Source organism: Papaver somniferum, unplaced genomic scaffold (genome assembly GCF_003573695.1).
Source record: "Papaver somniferum cultivar HN1 unplaced genomic scaffold, ASM357369v1 unplaced-scaffold_10, whole genome shotgun sequence".
Taxonomy (NCBI): Eukaryota; Viridiplantae; Streptophyta; class Magnoliopsida; order Ranunculales; family Papaveraceae; genus Papaver; species Papaver somniferum.
This window is the reverse complement of record NW_020618825.1, coordinates 16,749,898-16,771,209: the sequence shown is the minus strand read 5'-3', so window position 1 is coordinate 16,771,209 and position 21,312 is coordinate 16,749,898. Positions and strand designations below refer to the sequence as shown.

Here is a 21,312-nt window from a genome sequence, read left to right as displayed (position 1 = left end):
CTTTGTTCATCAAAGAGAAACTAGTTCGTGCATTTTGAAAATGTCCAGTAAATTTAAATGATGCTTAGCTCGTAATCATCTTATGTAGAAAATGCATTATTAAATATACATACCAGTCATGGTGCAACATTTCTTCCAAACCCATCCCCATTCTGTCAATTCCAAGTACAATCAATATTTCTAGTATAACATCACACCAACTTAGAGAAACACAAAACCTGCAAAGGTCATGAGTTGGAAACAAGAAGGTTAAATTGGATTAACTGCACAAGTGAAATCGCACAAACTAATGTAAGATAAATAAAATTTAATCATCAGGTCTCGTAGCTAAACAACACAAAAGAGCAAGCCAACAAAACCTATACGATTTCGAAACAAACTGTATCAATATATTTTGATCAAATGGAAGATATATACGCAGACATCTTCCATATCCTACGCGTCATATACATGGTAATTATTGTGTTCCAAGATAACAACATTAAGACTTAGAAGTTGATTTTAAAAAACCAAAATTAATTGTAATTCTACTTCTCCGTGATATCCTCGACACCTTGACATCCACCACCAAGACCCCCTCCACGATCCCCCCCACCTTATCCACCACATCACCTTCCAAACAATCCACAATACTCCTGTATAATTATTACTAAGATTTTCATTTTTCATTTTTTTACAAAAAAAGCACAGAGAAGCTTACAGATTCATTCTGGGTCGCCAAGCAACGTTCGAACTTGTCTGTAACCTCGCCAAGCAACGATTCCACCAGCTGTATGAGCAAAGAATAGTATTTTCTGTCAAATTTAGAACCAATAACTCTAAAATATGAAGCAAGATACTAAACCTACCATAGGAACTTTAACAGGGTTCCTTTCTGATTGAACAACACGAATAAGGGTATCCAATTGCCAATTAGTATTGTCATCAAAGTTTGAAGAATTGATGTACTCGTATGACTCAACTCAACTTATTTAGAAGTTTTAAATTTCTAAACTATTCAACAGAGAAACCATACTGAAAGAACTTACCTGTTGAGCATCAATCCCACAAGTCCAGACATCTGTTGTTATCAGAACACGGATGTTCTGTGATTTTATAGTTCAGCATCAATTCCACGAGCCCGTACAAACTTATTAGTACCTGGGGTAACACTTCTCTTACTGACTCAAGTAAGTAAATCAATTGCTGAGACAAAACAAAACCACATCAAATTACCTGTCTTAATTGCTGCAAACAAGAAAGATTTCTCATTTGATTAATTTTGTTGTGAATTCAAAATTAAAACAAGTTAACAAACTCACATCTCAAATTAAACCATAAAATACATAAATTCATCAAAAATTCCCCAAAATACAAAGAAAAAAAATCATGAACAACCAACCTAGTTGCAATGTCTTCCTGCATTTCTGAATTCATCACAAACCAGAACCACCAACAATAATTGCTTCATCCCTGTCCTAACATTCATCTAACCCTTCTACTTATCTCAAAATCCAAATCCAGCTCAAGAAAACCATTGAAACAGTTGTTTTGATTCCTCCTGAGTCTCTTGAGCACAACCACCACAAATAACTCTTGATTTAGCAACTGGAGGTCAAACTAAAATCAACCTAAAACCCATCTTCCATTCAGCTGTTCATTACCACCAAACCCTAGCTCTTCATGAATCTGCTGCAATTTACCCATTCAACCATCTTCTTTCTTCATAAACCAATTTCTTCTTCATTTGCGGGTCTACAATCAACATAATTTGTTTCATTACTTCTTATTCTCAGCATTAACCATCTCTTCTTCATCTATTTCATCTCGAAATCACCCAAATCAGTTTCCTGTCAAACACAACACCCATTCAATATCAGTGAAACAAAAAAAAAAATCCCTAAAAACCCACAAACCCTAGAATCAGTGAAACAAAATCTATCAAAGACCTAGACCCGTAGTCACAAAGAAATTTAAAATCAGAATCAAATTAACCAACCTCATACGAACTATGAGAGAACGAATTTCACTCGTTTATAATTATTAACCATCAATCACGAAACCAAAAAAAAATTAGATAAATTTGATGAAAAAAATCAAATCTAAAATAAATCTGCCAGTTACCTTTGTTGGTAGATTTAGAAAGAGAGATGATGATAATGATGATGAAGAAGAAGAAGAAGAAGATAGTAAGAAATTGCAAGAGTATGAGTACGGAGAGGGGGAGGAGAAGGAGGAGAAGGAGGATGAGTTGGTTGTTTCTATAATAGAAAGAGAATGGGATAAAAGGATATAAACTAGGGTTATAATGTGTTACCTTGCACACGGTTGGTTCGCACGCCTGTAATTCAGGTGTTACCTTGCACACAGTTAGTTCACACGCCTGCTTTTGCCAGCCGTTGCGAATTGCAACAGAGCTCAAAATTTCGCAAGTGCTTATTGCAGTTGAAAATTTCGCAACCGCTTCAAGCGGTTGCAAATTTAGAGCAGTTGCAAAATCAGTTGCGAATTCGCAACTGCGTTAGAGCTGTTGCAAATTTTAGTTGCTATTCCGGAAAAATGGTGTAGTGGTGTGATACATATTTGTTTATTAAAGTCTTCGACTTTGGGTCGTAGCAACTCTTAGTTGTGGGTGAGATCAGCCAAGGGAATCAAGTACGTAGTATCCTGCTGGGATCAGAGACATAAGGAGCGCAATTGTACCTTGAATCAGTGTGAGATTGATTAGGGTTCAACTACAGTCCAGACCGAAGTTAGTTTGTAGTAGGCTAGTGTCTGTAGCGGCTTAATACAGTGTGGTGTTCAATCTGGACTAGGTCCCAGGGTTTTTCTGCATTTGCGGTTTCCTCGTTAATAAAACTTCTGGTGTCTGTGTTATTTCTTTTCCGCATTATATTTTGTTATATAATTGAAATATCATAGGTTGTGCGTTGTATCGATCAATTGCGAAATCCAACCTTTGGTTGTTGATTAAAATTGATTTATCCTTGGATATTGGTCTTTGGTACCATCCAAGTTATTTTATCTTGTATTTGATTAAGACTCGCAGATTTCTATTTGCTTGAGTAAGGATTAAATCAAGAGATCGAGATATAAACTCTTTGATATACTTTTTATTAAGATTGAGTCTGACTGACTAGTTGATTCTCTTAAAAGTATATTGGAGTTACTCCATACAGATTGCTAATCGGAATATTGGGTGAGGTTGTTAGGCCCCCGCATTTTCAATTGGTATCAGAGCAGGAAAACACATTAAAGACCTTATAAGTCTGTGTTTGTGGCGATCTGATTATGGACGAGTCTATCTCTAGTGACGTACTAGGTTAGAAATTACCAGATGTTTTTCAATGCTTGGATTCACCTGAGTGAACTGTCACATCTATGTTAATATCTAAACATTCTCTTAATGTAAAAACTGTTGATAACTGGGAAACACTCCTAGAAGAACAGTTGGATGAACTTTCTGATGAAGGTGATTCGGATATTGATAGAGAGGTTGATGAGGAAGTCTCACAGTATGCTAAGGTTTTGAATTCGTTGGAAAAGAAGAAGATGACAACTTCTCATGTCACACCTCTTATGACTCCTCTCTGTCGAAAAAACAAGCAGTTGAGAAGATGTTACGCAGGTGTCTATGTTTCGAATCGTTTTAACGAATCGATCCTCAAGGATTCTGAGGAAAACCTACGTATGAAATCACTTGAATGTGATAATATTTATCAAAAGTACTTTTCATTGGAAGAGAAACTTGCAGAATCTGAAGAAAGGATTAACTCTCAATAAGTTAGTTTTGATGACAGAGAAAGCGTTTTTCTCGCTCGAGAAAAACGTCTTGAGGATGATTTAGCTGCTGCTCTTGGTAAAATCAAGATGTTGGAAGATGACTTGAAAAAGTTCAATACTAGTTTAAGAAAGTTAACCGTTATGCTAAGAGAAAGTAAAAATCATCGTGATACATGAGGATTGGGCTATAATGGAATAGATGCTCCAAGTATTAGCAAAAAGGTAAAATTTGTCAAGGCTAGTGATTCTTCTCAACAAAAAGTTTCCACAAATGGAAAAAATGAAATACCTTCACCGGCAGTTAAGATTCAAAAGAGCAAAGCATATCAACCTCAAAAGTCAGCACACACGGATCTGAGGTAAGAATATTCCTTATGTTTGCCACTCTTGCAGAAATAGAGGTCACCTGGAAAGGAGATGTCGTTTCCGTATAAGGAATGAGAAACTTCATGATGTTCTTGTTTGGGCATCACAAGAAGTTGTAACTTTCCAACCTTTAGGCAAAGGAATCAGTGCTGTGATAAATCTAGATTTTCCTATAAACGTCATACGAATCCTTTTCACAATCGTAATGGTTATCAAAATGATAACTTCGTAAAGACCAAGACAAGATCCGATGCTCCCAATTGGAGAAAGACTAACTTGCAAAAGAATAGTCAATCCAATTCTCTTCCGAGAAACCATGAAGAGAGTAATGGGAAGAAGGTTCTGGTTTTTCCTAAATGCACTCAGAAGTGGGTACCAAAGAAATCCAATGATGATTTGAGTGTGAAAAGGAATGATCTTCTAGAAAATTCCATGACTATGAAGAAGGCAGTATCCATGATGTGGGAACTTAACAAGGTTTTTGGGAAAATGTAATTGGATGTGAAAGGTTCTAAAAGCGATCTCCTTCATGTTAATCCAAACGTCACTTGTGGTGAGCAAGATACTGTTCACCCCAACACAACTTGATTGTGTTTTAAGTGCATCCTCACCAAGGAATGACCTGCTTTGATTACGGTGAGGGAAGCACGAGAATTGGGGCACACACATTTCGGTAAGGTTTTAGAATTCGACTGGATTCTTCTAAAAAGGTATGTCTATAAACTTGAGAAAGATTTGTGTTTTTATTTGCTTAGAGTACTTATAATGATCCATGTACCTTTCTTATCATTCATTTCTACCTAACTTGATCTGTGTTTAAGATTCTTAAATATTTAGGTTTGAAAATAGTAGTTCGGGATGTTTGGACTATATGGTACACATACCAGGTATGCATAGCATCATTTAAAATCAAAATCCAGGGGTTTAAGTACGCATACCCATTTGCATACTGCTCCAGGATACGAAAATTCGTTTGCAAACGCGTATGCATACTTGACGTCGATATTCGGTAAAAAAAATTTGGTCGTAACTTCTTCGCCCGAACTCAGAATGACCTCATTCTTTTTCAATTCTCTTCCTATTTGAATTATCTTCGAAATGGAGATGAGAATTCGTGAATTTGGATGAGTCAAGATTGGTCTTTGTCTTGTCTCTTGTTTTTGAGTGTTTTGCTCTGTTTCATTGCACTTGTTCCACTTCTATTGGACTTGTGCACTTGTATTCTTGGAGTAATACTCATCTAAGCTCATTTTTAGATTTTACAAGAATGTTGTTGGTGAATCACAAAGAAGGAAGTTCAATAATGGGCAGTAGTACGCATTGCTATGGGATTCTTGAATGTTCACAATCATCTTGCGAACTACGGTGCATGGTCGTTAATGACTTTGTATGTTCTTCTTTGTTAAGAAAATATTTTTATACGCCTTTGGTACCTATTCTTGGTGTAAATCTGTGCGAAAAATATTGATTCTAAGGACAAATCATCTTGTTTGTGCATTAGGAGTTTGTCTTGATGCGTAGGAAACTTCTTATAAGAATTTATTCTTATTTTTGAGAAGGATTACTAGAGTTTGGAATAGCAATTTTTGTGATTACACATAGCTATGTCCAACGTTTTCATCTTCAATATTTTTAGATTTATTTATTTAAATTCTAAGTTTTTGGAAGATGATTACTGTAATTTTTAATCTTTATGATTTTATATATTTCAAATTGTTATGGGATATGTTTTTTACGTATCTGAACCTTGAGTGTCCCTACTTGTTCAAAAGTTATCTCTCTTATGTCGGTATGAAAGTATTGATAATACATAGAATGAACTTTTGGTAAAACGAAAGTTAAAGCCTTTGTGTCATTAGTTTGATGGAAGAAAGGATAAAACTTTTGTTTACAAAGATTATAGTTACTATATGTCGTTGTGCAAATACTGATGAAAATAGAATGAATCTTTGTTTACTCCGCAGTATTGATCTTCCCTGATCCATATTTTATGTTTATACTGTGCGGATCCATAATCTTCTTATGTGAGCATTTCCAACTAGACTAATCATGAATTCTTTTGTGATTAATTTGGTTGAGTATTCCGATTAAATTAATCATGGGTTATCTTGTGATTAGTTTGATTGAGTTTTTTTTGGATACAAAGTCATTTCCTTTATGATTTTTGGTGTCCAAGGAAATCCTTATTTTCTTGTAAAAGTAATGTCGCTCTTGTTTTTCTTTCGGGAATGACATTTTATGGGGGAGAGTTCTTTTGAACTTGCGCTTAATTTCCATATCTTTGTGGGGAGTGCGGCTGTGGAATATTTTATGAGTTATCTTGTATCTTTATAAACTCCTTGATGAAGGAATTTATCTTCGGCTATATGATTGCATCTAAACAAAGTTGATATGTACTTTTCTTTGGTCTTGAAGCATCTCCGTGGAAATTTCATTAGGATCCCACTAGCTTTCGTACCTTTGCCAATTTTATTGACAAAAAGGCCGGAGAATTAATGTGTAGTTCACACTAAAAATACATATGGTTTTCAGATCATTATGTAAGGGGGAGCGGTTTTCATGTTGAGATGAAAGTATTGACTAAGGGGGAGTGATACATATCACCATAAGATTGTTGTCAAATTTTTGATACAATTGAACTTTGATAATGTGTAATAATACTATGACATTGTATAACAATGATTGAGAGCTTTTGTTTTCTCATTGTTATGGCTACGGATCTTCAACAACTATGATGTTGAATTGAACATCTATGGAATCATGAGAGTACTTTGAAGTGACGAAGTTTTCGAATAATGTTGAAGAACCAAGAAGAAAAAGCATGTAGACGAGAAGCTACAAAGTTTTTATTTATTTTGTAATCCATATGTATTGATAGATTTGTAACTAAAATTGACAAAGGGGGAGACTGTTAGAGCACTGCTCGGTCGAACTCGCAAGCGTTGTTATCTCAAGCTTGTTTGTGAAATTTAGTTGTCAAAACTATATGTCTTGATTTCTAGTCTACTTATAGCTATGTCTCGGACTAGGATAGTTAAGTGTAGTTGAGCTCCAGACTCCATGGTGATCATCTTACGAAGACGAAGAACTACTCAAGGAACCAGTGGAACTTCATCCGACCAAAATGTATGTGGAGACTAGAACTTATCCATCACTCAAAAGTCTATCTACTATATCTCTTACTCTTGAGGCAAAAGTCGTATAAGTATATAGTTTTCGATTATACACATGTGCTATTTTGATCCGAGTTTATCTCGTATATCTATTTCTCGAAATATGTGTTGGTAAGCTTTCGCTTTAACCAAATTCATCTTTACTAGTGACGAATGTCATGATGACATTTAAATATCTTGAAAATCGCTTTGATGAAAAATAGTTTGTGAATAACAAGTATATATAACATCCTCTAAGAATGTTTCAATGACTGAAATGAAGAGTTGAGATTATGTAACCATCTTTGGATATAAGCATATATAGTGTGTTCGCACATTAGTGTATAATCCATAAACTGGGAATCATGTGTAGGCATATATGTGTATACGGAATTGGTGAAGGAGATAGGTTAAGTATGCGTACCCGGCGGAAGTTCACGTCCGTGAATATCTGCTGAGTTTGAAGTTTACAAACTCTTAAACCAGTCACCTAAAGTATGCGTACCCGTACGCATACTGACGGAACTTTTCTACCCGAAAAGTCAGCTGAGTTTGGAAACCAAAACCAAATCAATTCTGGTTTCTTAAGTACGCATACCCCTACGCATACTTAAGCTGGTTATTTTCTAAAATTGGTAGTTCATGAACTTAAACAAATAAATTGTAAGGAATGCAATCTTTGCAAACCGTGGCTATAGTGTTCATGAATTGATTCAAATGAATCAAACCAATTTTGTTTCAATTGTGTTTATTCATAAAGACCTAAGCAATTGAACAACTCTCCAACTAGTTCTTTTGAGTCATTTGAACTAGTTGTGATAAAGATGAATAAGGTTAATATGAAAGTGCTCATATGGCTAACCATTGGTTAACTATTGTTGAACCAACTAAGTACACACGTTTAGGTACGGTTACTCAAACCTAAATAAAATACATTTCGTTTGTGTATAACAAGCTAAGATTCGATCTAACGGTTGAAATATATTAGCTTGTTGAAAGATCTTAGCTTGGTTGAATCAGGTTTTTCATCGAACAGTGAATATGGAATGCTTTGTTACTAAGCTATCATAGATTGCAAACCCTGATTTGAAAACTATATAAAGGAGAACTCTAGCAACTGGGAAACCTAATCCCCTCACCTCCTGTGTTATACTAGTTGTGTTAATCTAGAGATGATTCTCCTTTAACCTTAGTTTTCTTCTCGAGACCCTGTAGGTTAACGACTTAAAGACTTCATTGGGATTGGGAAGCCAGACCGAACTACTTCTCTTGTACTTTATTGATCTGATCTTAATGTTTCTATCGTACGAGTACAATTGTAAGATTGGCTTGAGATTTATATCTCTGATAGGTAAGATAAAAAGAAGTCACAAACATCTTCGTCTCATCGTTTGTGATTCCACAATATCTTGTTTCGCTACCATACGATTAAGATTATTGTGAGGTGATTGATATTTCTAGGATGTTATTTAGATATAAGTTTGGTATATTAATTGGTTCTTGTTCACCTTGATTTTATCAAAATATGGAACAAACTCGTAGGTTTATCTGTGGGAGACAGATTTATCTATTATCGTAGACTTTTCTGTGTGATACAGATTTGTTTATTAAAGTCTTCGATTTTGGGTCGTAGCAACTCTTAGTTGTGGTGAGATCAGCTAAGGGAATCAAGTGCGTAGTATCCTGTTGGGATCAGAGACGTAAGGAGCGCAACTGTACCTTGAATCAGTGTGAGATTGATTAGGGTTCAACTACAGTCCAGACCGAAGTTAGTTTGTATTTGGCTAGTGTCTGTAGAGGCTTAATAGAGTGTGGTGTTCAATCTGGACTAGATCCCGGGGTTTTTCTGCATTTGCGGTTTCCTCGTTAACAAAACTTCTGGTGTCTGTGTTATTTCTCTTCCACATTATATTTTGTTATTAAATTGAAATATCACATGTTGTGCGTTGTTTCGATCAATTGTGAAATCCAACCTTTGGTTGTTGATTGAAATTGATTGATCCTTGGATATTGGTCTTTGCTACCATCCAAGTTATTTTTATCTTGTATTTATTTAAGACTCGCAGATTTATATTTTCTTGAGTAAGGATTAAATCAAGAGATCGATATATAAACTCTTTGATATACTTTTTTTATTAAGATTGAGTCTGAGTGACTAGTTGATTCTCTTAAAAGTATATTGGATTTAGTCCATACATATTGTTAATCGAAATATTGAGTGAGATTGTTACACCCCCTTATTTTCAGATATACATGTGTATCTTCCAAGATAGATACAAATAAACAAGATATAAGTACAAATTCATGTGGTTATTTAGGATAATTACGAATCCTAAGGGAATAGATACGAATCAAGATGTTTATTTGAGATAACTACAAATCGTAGCAACTAGATTTGATTTTTGTCTATAAATTAGTGATTTGAGTCCAACTCAAAAGGTACACAATTACAATTCATTTTATTCTCTCAAAACCTGTCTAGAACTCTCTCTTATTTTAGCAAAGAGCTTCTCGGCTTCTTGTCCACTGGTACGATAGATAGCAAGGTAATTTGACCTTAAAAGAGTTCTTCATTGAAGCTTATAAAAAAAGTTGGACTCAAAATAGATTTCGATTGCAAATTGCATAGGTCAACATGGAAACAGAGAGCTGAGGATTAATAATTTCAACAACCAATATGCAAGACGAGATTATATAACTATGATGAGAAGTATCAGTGCTTAATCTCCGGCTCTGTATTCTGAAGAGGCCTTGGTGAGTTGGTTTGGAAACACATCTGACACATTCCAAGATAAAAGTTGTACAAAAACCCAACCGATCTTCCTAATATATTTACTCAGCACTATGGAAGTAGAATATCCCCCATCCTAAAGAATCAATCCTCATATAGTCTACACTTTACATCCCACTACCATCCTCTCCTAAACCTTCAACACAAAAACATCTCAATTCAAGACTCGAGATGCAAGCTCTATATATAAAAATGTAGAATAAGATGCAGATCACATTTATGTCACTGAGAGGATGTTATATAAGTATGGTTTTACTTTATACAAGTTTTTAAAATATCTTGGTGTATGACAAATCTCTCCATAAAAATATAAAGATGGATACCGATGGGCCTTAGTGAAATATATGGAGGCAGTAAAGTATTCTGATCATCCGAGTCTGACTTAGAGCGCGTTTGTTTTTCTGACTCCTAAATCTACATATCTAATGCTGACTTATCATATATGACTAATAATAACTGCTAGAAAATTAAGCAACAAAATAATACAAAAATGGATCCAGTCAGATATGTTTAAGTCCAATCAAGTATTAAATTTTTCTTAACTTATATGTTTCGGAAAACCGAATCTGACATTTAAAAATAAAAACGAGAAAACAAATAATTTGATATTTGAGTCTGCCCGAACCAGACCCTAATTACACTCGAGTACATTAACTTAGGATTTTTGTTATTAAAGGGATTCGATCCCTAACCTCCCCTGTGGGAGGAAGCTTGAGAACCATCAGACCATTTCATGGTTCTCGCATTCCTCAATCACGGACCGTTCCATTTGAATCAGACTTATTATATTTATTATTCTGAATCTAGTATGATATGGGCCTAATTTGGACCATCTTTCAGACTTTTCTAACATCTTTTCCGATGGAGCAATATAGAAGAAAAGTAGGGTTCACTAGATGTTTGAATTAAGGACGGCCTTACTATCAATATTACAAAGATTCTAGCTGGACCACCTAAATTAAGTCTTGATTGCATAAATTATATCCAACTTGAATACTTCGTGGCTGGGTTGCAGGGACGCTCCACATTGGGTGTCGTGTCCGTGTCTGACTCACGGGGGACGCGGGATCCGGATCTGATGCAGCCACGACGCATGTCAGACACGTGCATGTGCGCGTCCCACGCGCTTCTCCTTTGGACGCTGTCTGGACACACATTTGGACGCGAAAGGGCCTTTGGCGGACGCGTATGGGCTGGTCTATCTCGTAGAGTTATTGGTCTTTTCCTCTGTTTTTAGAAAAAATTTAAACAAAAAACATCCCATAGAGTTTCGAACACAATTGGTTTTTTCCTCTGTTTTAGAAATTTTCTAAACAAAAAACATCCCATGGAGTTTCGTATTTCGAACACAGATCTACAGGGTGTTTAACTACCTAACAAGCCATTCAGCCACTTCTTAAAGTGTGCTGCTGGTTGTTGTACAAACTAAATGTATGACCAAATTTAAACATTTAAATGAAGAAACTCCGCATATACATACCATAAAATGTTACAAAGTAAAATTTGTGTATGAAAATTGATATACAATTATATATTAATTTATACAAAATTATATATACGTGTCCGCGTCCTGATTTTTCTCTATTGGAATTGTGTCTGCGTCAGTGTCGTGTCGTGTCCGCATCGCCGAGTCCGTGTCCGTGCAACCAGCTTCCAGGTTAGATGTACAAGCCAAGTCATACCTCGAATCATACATCCGAGAAATGAAAATTATACCTAACTCAAATAAGTCATACCTAAGGGTGCACACGGTACGGTTCGGATCGGTTCTTGCCGAGGCCGAGTACATGTACCTCCCTATCCTCGGTTCCAAAATTTTGGACTGGTACCTGTACCTTGTACCTTGGTTCCGGTACCATTCGATACACGTACGGTACCAGGCACGGTTTGGTACTAGTCGATACTTCTTGTCAGTTTTCCAGACAAATTTTTTTATGTTAAGAACCTGTTTTACTGAGCAACAATACATTAAGAAGTATCTCAAAGCACAATATGTAACAACTAACAAGTAGCAATAATACTAGCAAAGAAAAGTGTCAAATACAAAGTCTTGAAAATCTGGAAAAGTAACAAGTAGCAACTAGTTGTCCTGTGTCTAGTCCAATAACAGAGTTTCAGTAGCTCCAAACTTCAGCAACTAATCAAGAAGCATAAATCAAGATTACCTGTAACAATACAATTGATCAAGTCATAGCACATTAAAATTAATACACTTGCACTCTTCTTCTGCTTTCTCCCTAGACTTCAATTCATATGTTTTAAACTGATTTATCATTATATATATCCAAAAAGCATTTCATTCTGGTGATTTGAACAAAACCCAAAAATCACATAACTGTTACTAATAAGAAGTAGCTTGAACTGATTACAAGCCTTCATGAATCATGAGAGGAAAAAAAACTTAATTACTGAAATCACAAAAGTTACAAGTCAATTAGAGGCACCGCAATCAGTTTCAATATTCTTAAAATCAATAACAAATTCAATTTCAATATTCTGGTAAGATTTTTCACTCATTTCCCAACAGATCTCTTACCAAATCAAGCTCAAATTAAAAAAATTCAATTAACCCAGTAGTCCAAATCAAACGATTAAACAATAAACACTATAAGGAATCAGTAAAATTGGAGAAGAAAAAAAAACTTATAAGAGAAATTTCTTCTCCTTCAGGTTTGCTGCTTCTGCAAAAAGGATCGAGATAGATCGAGATTTCAGGTACCCAACAGATAGATCGATCACTCCTCAGCCTAAATTTAACTGAACACACAAAAGGAAGAAAATAATCAAAATCAAAATCAAAAAAATTTTAGAAACATCACAATCATAATCATAATCAAAGAAATTAGTTACCTGTTGTGGACTTGTTGTTGAATGAATAGAAAAAACAGTGATGGTGGCGTGTTCTTATGAACATAGTGATGGAGGAGGAGAGCGGCGAAGAAGAATAATTTAAGAAGGAAAAAAAAATGAAACACTTCTGATTCTAAACCTTAACCTAATTTCTATATGTACTAGAAATCTACCACCGTCAGATTATATCTAAATCTAACGTTCAATATTGATCGGTACAATCGGTACGGGACGGCACGGGATATGATTAGGGCCGAGTACATGTACCTCCTTAGCCTCGGTTCCTATTTTTTGGACCGGTACCTGTACCCTGTATCTCGATACGGTACAAAATCAAATACGGTTCCACCGATTCCAGTCCGGTACGGTTTTTTGACTCGGTTCGTGTGCACCCTTAGTCATACCTCGAATGAGACATCCCAGAAATGAAAATTATACCTAACTCAAATACTTCGGGGTAAGATATACAAGTCGAGTCAGACATCCGAGGGAAATGGAAAAAGATTCTAATCAAGTCAGACACCGAAAACTTTGGATGAGTCAAATCCAATAAGCTGACTCATAAAAATCTTCGAAAATATGCTTTAACACGTATTAAACGGAAGCATCGTCGTTGTTTCAGATTTTTTCTTTTTCTTCTTTCTCAATTCTCTATACAAAAACCCTACTTTCTTGAGATCTCAATTCTCTCATTTTTCATTCTAATTCACACCCAAAATACAAAACAACAAGAGCAAACAAATCAAAAGGTTACAGAAATTTCATTTCTTTATCATACACACACACAGTATCGACAGGTTTGTGATCTCTCCCAAATCCCAATTCAATTAGGGCTTTTCATGTTATAAACCATTAATCATAAAGTTTATGTGTTTCTGATTCTACTGTCTCATATAATTTCCAGGTTTGTGTTAGATTATGATTTAATTTAGTTTTCTTGTGTAGGAATTTGATTTTTCATTGAATGTGAGAAGAAGTGATGGCCACAGCAAGTATGGCAACTGCAGCTGGTGCTGCTGCTTTATTGTATTACACATTGAATAAGAAATTACAAAGCAATCCATCTAGGGGAGATGATGATGAGGAAGGGGGAAATGGTGGCGCTGAGGTTACCAAGTCTGTTACTGTTGTAAGTAATCGAGTTTCGTCGCGTAGGCCGATACAAGCACCGGCAACTTGGTTAGAGACTATATCGACTTTATCCGAGACGCTGAGATTCACTTACTCTGAAACATTAGGGAAATGGCCTATTGGGGACTTGGCTTTTGGTATCAATTTTCTCTTGAAGAGGCAGGTATGAACAATGACACTCTTATGGTAACAGCATTTCGGCTTTATTGTACTTTCAGTTGTCGTGCAGTGGCATGCAGGTTTAGGAAACTTGAATTGAGTTGCTCCTTGAAGTGCATATAGTGGTGTGGCGTGGGGGTTTATATATGCTCAGGAGTGTTTTTTGTTTTGCATTTCAGGGGCACTTGCATGTTGCTAGTGTGTTTGGTGGTAAAGATAGTTTACAGCTTAAAGGGCCTGAAGTACTGAATGAGCTTAGACTACTTGTACGATTGTTGACATTTTGTTGGCATTTCTCAAAGAAACCATTTCCATTGTTCTTAGAGGAGACTGGATTCTCTCAAGAGGATGTTCTTCTTCAGGAGCCCAAAGCCGGGGTGAGTTATGATTTAAATTTATAGAGTTTTGAGCAATGAGCTTGTCTGGTTGAACCGTCTTAACGGGCCCCATCGGTTTATCTTGTGCAGATTTTGAAACCGGCATTCACAGTTCTCGTAGACAAAAAAACAAAATGTATTCTTTTGGTGATCCGAGGAACTCATAGTATTAAGGACACTTTGACTGCGGTAACTGGTGCAGTTGTTCCTTTTCATCACACTGTGGTACATGAAGGAGGGGTTAGCAATTTGGTTTTAGGTTATGCACATTGTGGAATGGTGGCAGCTGCTAGATGGATTGCGAAACTTGCTACGCCTTGTCTGCTTAACACTCTCCATGAATTTCCAGATTATCAAATCAAGGTAACAAATTCTATTTCCAGTATGACAAATCGCTATCGCATTTACTAAAGCTAGAAGCTCAGGAAAGAACCATTCCCTGGAGATGTATTTTGATATCGAGTGTTGTTCAATTATATCTTAATAAATACTCCATGTTGACTATTGTTGCAAAATTTTATGTTACATCCATGTATAAGTTTCTCCCTTGGATTTTCCTAGATTATTGGGCATTCTTTGGGTGGAGGCACTGCTGCGCTTTTAACATATGTGATGCGTGAGCAGAAGGAGTTCTCAACAACTACATGTGTATCATTTGCTCCAGGTATATATAGACTTCGCAAGTACTGCGCTTATAAAGCTAAAAAAATTCTAATGGCACTGAATGGGGATGACATTTTGCAGCTGCTTGTATGACTTGGGAATTAGCTGAATCAGGCAATAACTTCATTACGTCAGTAATTAATGGAGCTGATTTGGTGCCTACATTCTCGACTGCATCAGCAGATGACTTGCGTACTGAGGTTTTACTCTCGATTGACCCTTTTTCTCTCTTTCTTGTATGAATTTAATTTATACACTGTTTTAGTAATCATAGAAACAATCTTGAGCAGGAAACCATTACATGTAGTGTTTCTTTTTGAATTTAGCCTGTATTTTTGCAGGTTACAGCATCCGCATGGCTGAATGATCTGAGGAATCAGATTGAGCAAACCAGAATCTTGAGCTCCGTTTATCGTTCTGCATCAGCCTTGGGATCTCGTCTTCCTTCTATGGCTAGTGCTAGGGCAAAAGTTGCTGGGGCAGGCGCGATTTTACGTCCCGTGTCTAGTGGCACACAGGTAAGCCAATCGTTTTCTACCTAAGGTAGTAAAAATGAGTTCAACCTATGAAACCAAGAAGAAAGCAGTTGCATTTTCGAAGGATATAAATGTCATAGTCTGAGTTTAAAATTTTCTAGAGGAAAAAACATGCAACAGACATATGTTACCATATTAGTTGTTAACGTTGAGTTGATGTGTGGCAGGTAGTGATGAAGACAGCTCAAAATGTGGCTCAGGCTGCATGGAGGAGTCCATCAATGAAACTATCTTCATGGTCATGCATGGGTGCTCGTCAGCGAACAAGGACGACTACTTGTTCAAACTCAAAGGAAGATGAGGGCTCAACAGAGCCTCTATCTACCACCACAACAGAACATGCTGAAGCCTTTATAATATCCCAAGAAACCACAAATAGAAATAACACTGAAGATTTTCCAGTGTCTACATCTGAGGGAATAGAATGGAGTACTGAATCACGAACCGGATACTCTTGTCCAGATGATGGTGAAGGTGAAGATTTAATGGGCCATGGAAGAAACGAAGATCGCATGACTGAATTGGAGTTGTGGGAACAACTCGAGCAAGAGCTCTACGAACAAACAGAAGTTGAAGAAGAAGAAGAAGAGATTTTAGAGGAAACAAGAGAGCAAGAGGAAACTGCAATTGCCGAAGTAAGTGAGGTGGTACCCGAAAGCTCAATGCCAGACATAAAAGAGTCCCACCGATTTTTCCCTCCTGGAAAAATCATGCATATTGTCACCTTACCAGTGGAACCTGAGAATGAAGGTGATGGTGAAGGTGCAAATTCAACTGACACATCTGATGTATCAACGGGTGGGAAAGTCAAAATATTTGCCACTCCAAGATCATTGTACAGTAAACTGAGGCTTTCTCGGAGAATGATCAGCGATCACCTCATGCCAGTTTATAGGAGACAGATGGAGCAGTTGATACTTGAACTCGAGGAAGAACTTTCCTCGAATTCTTCAGCTGATAGAGTTACATGGTAAAGTAGGAAAAGGGTTCATTACTAACAGAACTGTTTCTCAAGTTTGTCCTAGTTTTTGCATAGGAACAGAAAAGGTTTTTTTAATCAGCGAGTTCTCAGAGTTCCATCGCAGGGATACACTTTGACAATAGCTCTTGATACATTTTTTTCCGTTGGTCTACGTATTTAGGTGAAGGACCAACTATCCCTTAGCCGAACGTCTTGTAATTCAGTTTTCTTGTAAATTTTAGGATATAATTGGATGTCATATGTTGGAAAGTTTCAATCAAACGTGGTAGTTGATTTCTCATGTCTCTCCTGTTTCACTTAACTTGCAAGTGAATCAAATTCAGCTCTACCATTCCCTTTGTGGAAGTTTTACCAGAGGGTCTTTAACTGAAAATCCATATGTTCAAAAGAGTGCAGTTTATCTGTTATTTTTGCCTCCACTGAAATGTTATCTGGTTACAGGATCAATAGAGTGCAGTTTCAGAGAATGTTGGAAGTTGAAAATTTGACAGAGAGACACTAGTAAATTGGGTCTATCATGTATAAATCTATTGTTACATTGAGACTAAGAATAAAAAAAAGAATTCTAACAAAAAAATATAGCACAAAAGTACAGGAATTCAAATTAACAAAAAACAGCTTCTACTAAGCCTTCCTTGCTGCTGCTAAGAACTTCCAAAATGTGACTGTGATTGTCACCATGTTAACATACACAATTTTCCTTCTTTTTTTTTCCCTTAAATATTCCTCTCCACATTCCTCATCTTCTCTTCATATTTTTTTTTTGTAATTTTTTTCTGACAGGCTTTGATTCTTCCTCTATTTCTCGTCGACTACTGTATACACATACAAGAATGAAGATGAAGATAAATGGTGAGGTGGTGACTATGATGGGTTTTGAACGTGTTGTAAATCTTCGTATACCTTGTACAAAGTTTTGAGTTTTTTTTTTTTGGTTGTTTTTATTTTCTTCTGAACATCAATATATCACAACTCGAAGAAGCCCTGGTTGAGGTTCAGTGTAATCGAGACCTTCCTCTTGCAAAAGGTATTGTTCCACGGCAACAGGCAACCTTGCTGGAGTGCGAGATCCCTTCGTGTGATGGCCTGTTCCAACACAAATATATACCTGTAGCGGTTGATCTGCATTTCTTGCTGCACTCCTCAGTACGTTTAGCTCACTTCTCAGCCTGTGGATGGCCTCACTAACGTGCAACCCGTGAAGGTCAATCATCCGCTCCTGTCCTCTTCCATATGCCTGGATATCGGGATTCCTAGATAGAAGTTTCATCCAATCAACAGTTCATTCAGTAGGTGATAGGCACAATAAATTCAAGCGAAGGTTTCACAGTTAACACTGCTCCAACACCGTGTTAAAAGATGTGGCATGTACAATAAGAAAGATTTTGTACAAATCAGTATGACTTTTTCCTTACGAGCATATAATCCAGTATTTGGGCTGGGACACTGAAGAGGTATGCAATAGTGCAAATATGCTGAAAGTACCTTAACTAGTATACGAGAAGTAAGAAATGATGCTAAAGATCTGGATTAACAAACCTTTGGCGGTAGATGGATTCTTGTGCTTTCTCATGAGCTGCCTTCATATGCATGTTGTGTAGCTGCCCTTTGACACTCAAGTCTTTAGCTAGAGCCTTGTTGCCTATGAGATACGCCTGCCGTGCCTGATGCATAAAAATGTCATTCATAGTGAGCAAGGAACTGAGCCCCCAGACATGGTTTGGGGACCACTTTTTTCCTTTAACGAAATAATACACTTACTGATAATCCTGTTTTTGGAATGCCTACCATGTCTTCTCAATAATGCATTAAAATTTTAGTAAGTAAACCACACAAAAGTCCCTAATCTATTGAATAAATCAGTACTACACTAATTCCAAAAAAAATAAGTATCAGGACAAGACCGCGATTTACAGTGCAGGCCAATGAAAGGAAGCTGAATAAAATGAAATAGAAACCAATTTTAGAATGAACGTCAAGGTTTCAATGATACTAAAAAGTTCATCGAACAAAAAAGGCCTGTCTGAATGCTTTGCCTGGGTCCTTGTTTTTCGCAGCTACAAGCATGTTAATACCCAAAAAGGTTCCACTTATGTATATTGTAAATGAAATAATCCACGAGAAACAGACACACAAACAGGCAACTTTTCAGATACAATACCTGCTCAAAGTACGCATTACGGAGGCGTGCATGATCACGAGCAGCTTCCCTGGATTCTGAATACAAATTCGCTGCGATCCCAACAGGACAATGGCACGTGGTATAAACTTCCAAAGACAGTGTATTATATCAATTGGAAAATATGACAAGACATCGACACAGAATATTACCCACTGAATCTCCCGTCTCAAGCCAAGCAGGAGCTCCCCGAGCTGAACCGTAGTTTTGCAACCTATCCCCATATGTGGGTTTTCCATGCCCACCACTGTAGGAGCTGGCTAAAACATGAGAACTTCTACTTGAACCAATCGTAGCACTGGCTGAACCATTTTTCTCGTACTTCCATTGACCAGAATCCTGAGCTGCCAATTTCTTGACAGCTGATGCAAAATCTATAGCGCCTCTAGGTGCACCGAAGGAGCTGGTCCTAAAAAGGAGAAGATTTTCTTTGTCCGCTGATCTGTAAGGATTTGGATTTTGTTGAGTGTCATCTCCAGCATACTTTGGCAGACCGTTCTGACTGTCTGGCTCTGGAAGAGCAGGGAAATCCATGGCAGTGAGGTTTGGTGCTGACAGTGTCTTTGAGCTAATATTTGGACTAAAACCGCCATCAACTTGAAGCTGCCATAGCAATTAAGGTAACTTTATTCAGCTAAAAACGCAATATAGAAAGAATGCAGCATAACCAGCAAAAGCAGCTAAGCTCTACTCACTTTTATCCTTCTGATAATTAGATATGTCAAGATAAGCAGGAAGAACGAAGCATACCTCCAGTTGGGCGAGCATCTCAACCGTCAAGTTCATGTCACATCCGTTGGCATAGTAAACCTCTGCAAGGCTTTCAGCAGCAAAACCAGGGAACTGCAGAGCCAAATACTCCACAGGATTCACCTCAGAACCATCAAAACTAGGGTTTTCACTCAGCATATCATTCAAGTATCCACCGTTCCCATTATATTGAAAACCCTCCTTCCCAATGCCAAGATGATCATTGCTGACGTTTTGCTTATCCCAAGGATTAGTTGGCAAATTCAGAAAACCAGCTGATGATTGATCTTCCACTCCATAAGGTGAAACAGAATATTTCATCTTATCAAAACCGTGAGAAGATAATTCTTGCTGCTTACTCAATATCTGACCGCTACCAGTAGATCCAGAGAACATCGATGCTTCACTTCCATCAAGTAACGACAAAGATGAGAATGCAAGACCCGCAGGTCCCTGCAATTCATCATCCCCCGCGAAATTAAAATCCGGTGTGATATCATCAGGAAGCTGGCGACGCCAATATTGAAGAGCCTCTTCATCGGAAACAGTCGACTCACTTCTATCCAACACTGCTTTTCCCGATGTTCCTGGAGTTTCAAGCTTCGGGGTCGTCACCACTTCTCCAGTACTAGTACTACCTGGTGAAGACCTAAGAGCAAATGGTACAAACTCTGCTGCATTTGGATTCAAATTTGTATTCGGAACCACACTTAACTTAGTCACATTGTTTGAAACACCTTTTTTCGACAAGTTCATTGTTAATTGGAAATTCAACAAAATAAAAAAACGTTCATAAAACAAAAAAGCAGCCTTCCCACGGAGACAAGATGTTTCCACAGAGAAAATATTAGCCAAACCCTGCAAAAGAAATCCAACTATCAGCGATTCTACACAAACCGAAGAAAAACAAACCCCGATTACTATGATGTATGAACTACAAATCCTTAACAACAATACCAGCCGAACAAGATACACATATTCAAGATACACATTACCGGATCAATAACAAAACAAGAACCCTTAATTGAGACAAGTACTAGCTTGTTATCAGCAATTCAGCTAAACATTAATAAAAATAACTTCTTTTTCTTAAGATTATCCCTATCCAAGCTCATACTTGATAAAATTCAAGTAATTTAACAAATCTTACATCTGGATCTTCTCCACATCATTCAATTCTCATCCAAACAAACCCAGAAACAAAACCCTAACCCTAAAATCACAAATTCAGTAACATAAAACAGAGCATAACATCATAATTTAAAGAACACGCATCAATTTGATAAGATCTCAATCCTCAAACGTTAAACAACAAAACTAAAGCAAAACCCAGATTTTATTTCATAAAACTCGAGATCTAAACATAAAAAGAAGTAATTTTACCTTTACGAAGCTCGATTAATGGTGAAATCGAGTCAAATCTTCCCATCAAAAGAAGAAGAAAAAAATCAAAAAAATTCTAGAAAAATAAAGTACATGAATAAGATTACAAACAGAGACAAAAACCCTAATCTAAAATTCTAACAAAAAAATAATTAGGGTTTGAGAAATTTCTCTGGTTATTTTATCACCACCACAGAAAAAAAAAAAGAGCTATTTTTTTCATATGAAGGA

The 21,312-nt window shown here is 36.8% G+C and overlaps 2 protein-coding genes across 2 annotated transcripts; one reads left to right on the top strand and one right to left on the bottom strand.

The window, feature by feature from the left end:
* The first annotated feature begins 13,550 nt into the window (after positions 1-13,550).
* On the top strand, positions 13,551-17,049 carry LOC113326767. The gene is made up of 8 exons (XM_026574420.1): positions 13,551-13,718; positions 13,867-14,215; positions 14,391-14,588; positions 14,679-14,951; positions 15,150-15,252; positions 15,333-15,451; positions 15,593-15,769; positions 15,955-17,049. Exons 2-8 carry the CDS (start codon positions 13,901-13,903, stop codon positions 16,759-16,761), a joined length of 1,992 nt encoding a protein of 663 aa, XP_026430205.1. The 5' UTR covers positions 13,551-13,718; positions 13,867-13,900; the 3' UTR covers positions 16,762-17,049.
* Positions 17,050-17,265: 216 nt separating this feature from the next.
* LOC113326768 (polyadenylate-binding protein-interacting protein 7-like) lies at positions 17,266-21,312 on the bottom strand. The gene is made up of 6 exons (XM_026574421.1): positions 21,082-21,312; positions 19,699-20,556; positions 19,101-19,551; positions 18,931-19,001; positions 18,309-18,433; positions 17,266-18,022 (listed from the first exon to the last, which is right to left on the bottom strand). Exons 2-6 carry the CDS (start codon positions 20,452-20,454, stop codon positions 17,728-17,730), a joined length of 1,698 nt encoding a protein of 565 aa, XP_026430206.1. The 5' UTR covers positions 20,455-20,556; positions 21,082-21,312; the 3' UTR covers positions 17,266-17,727.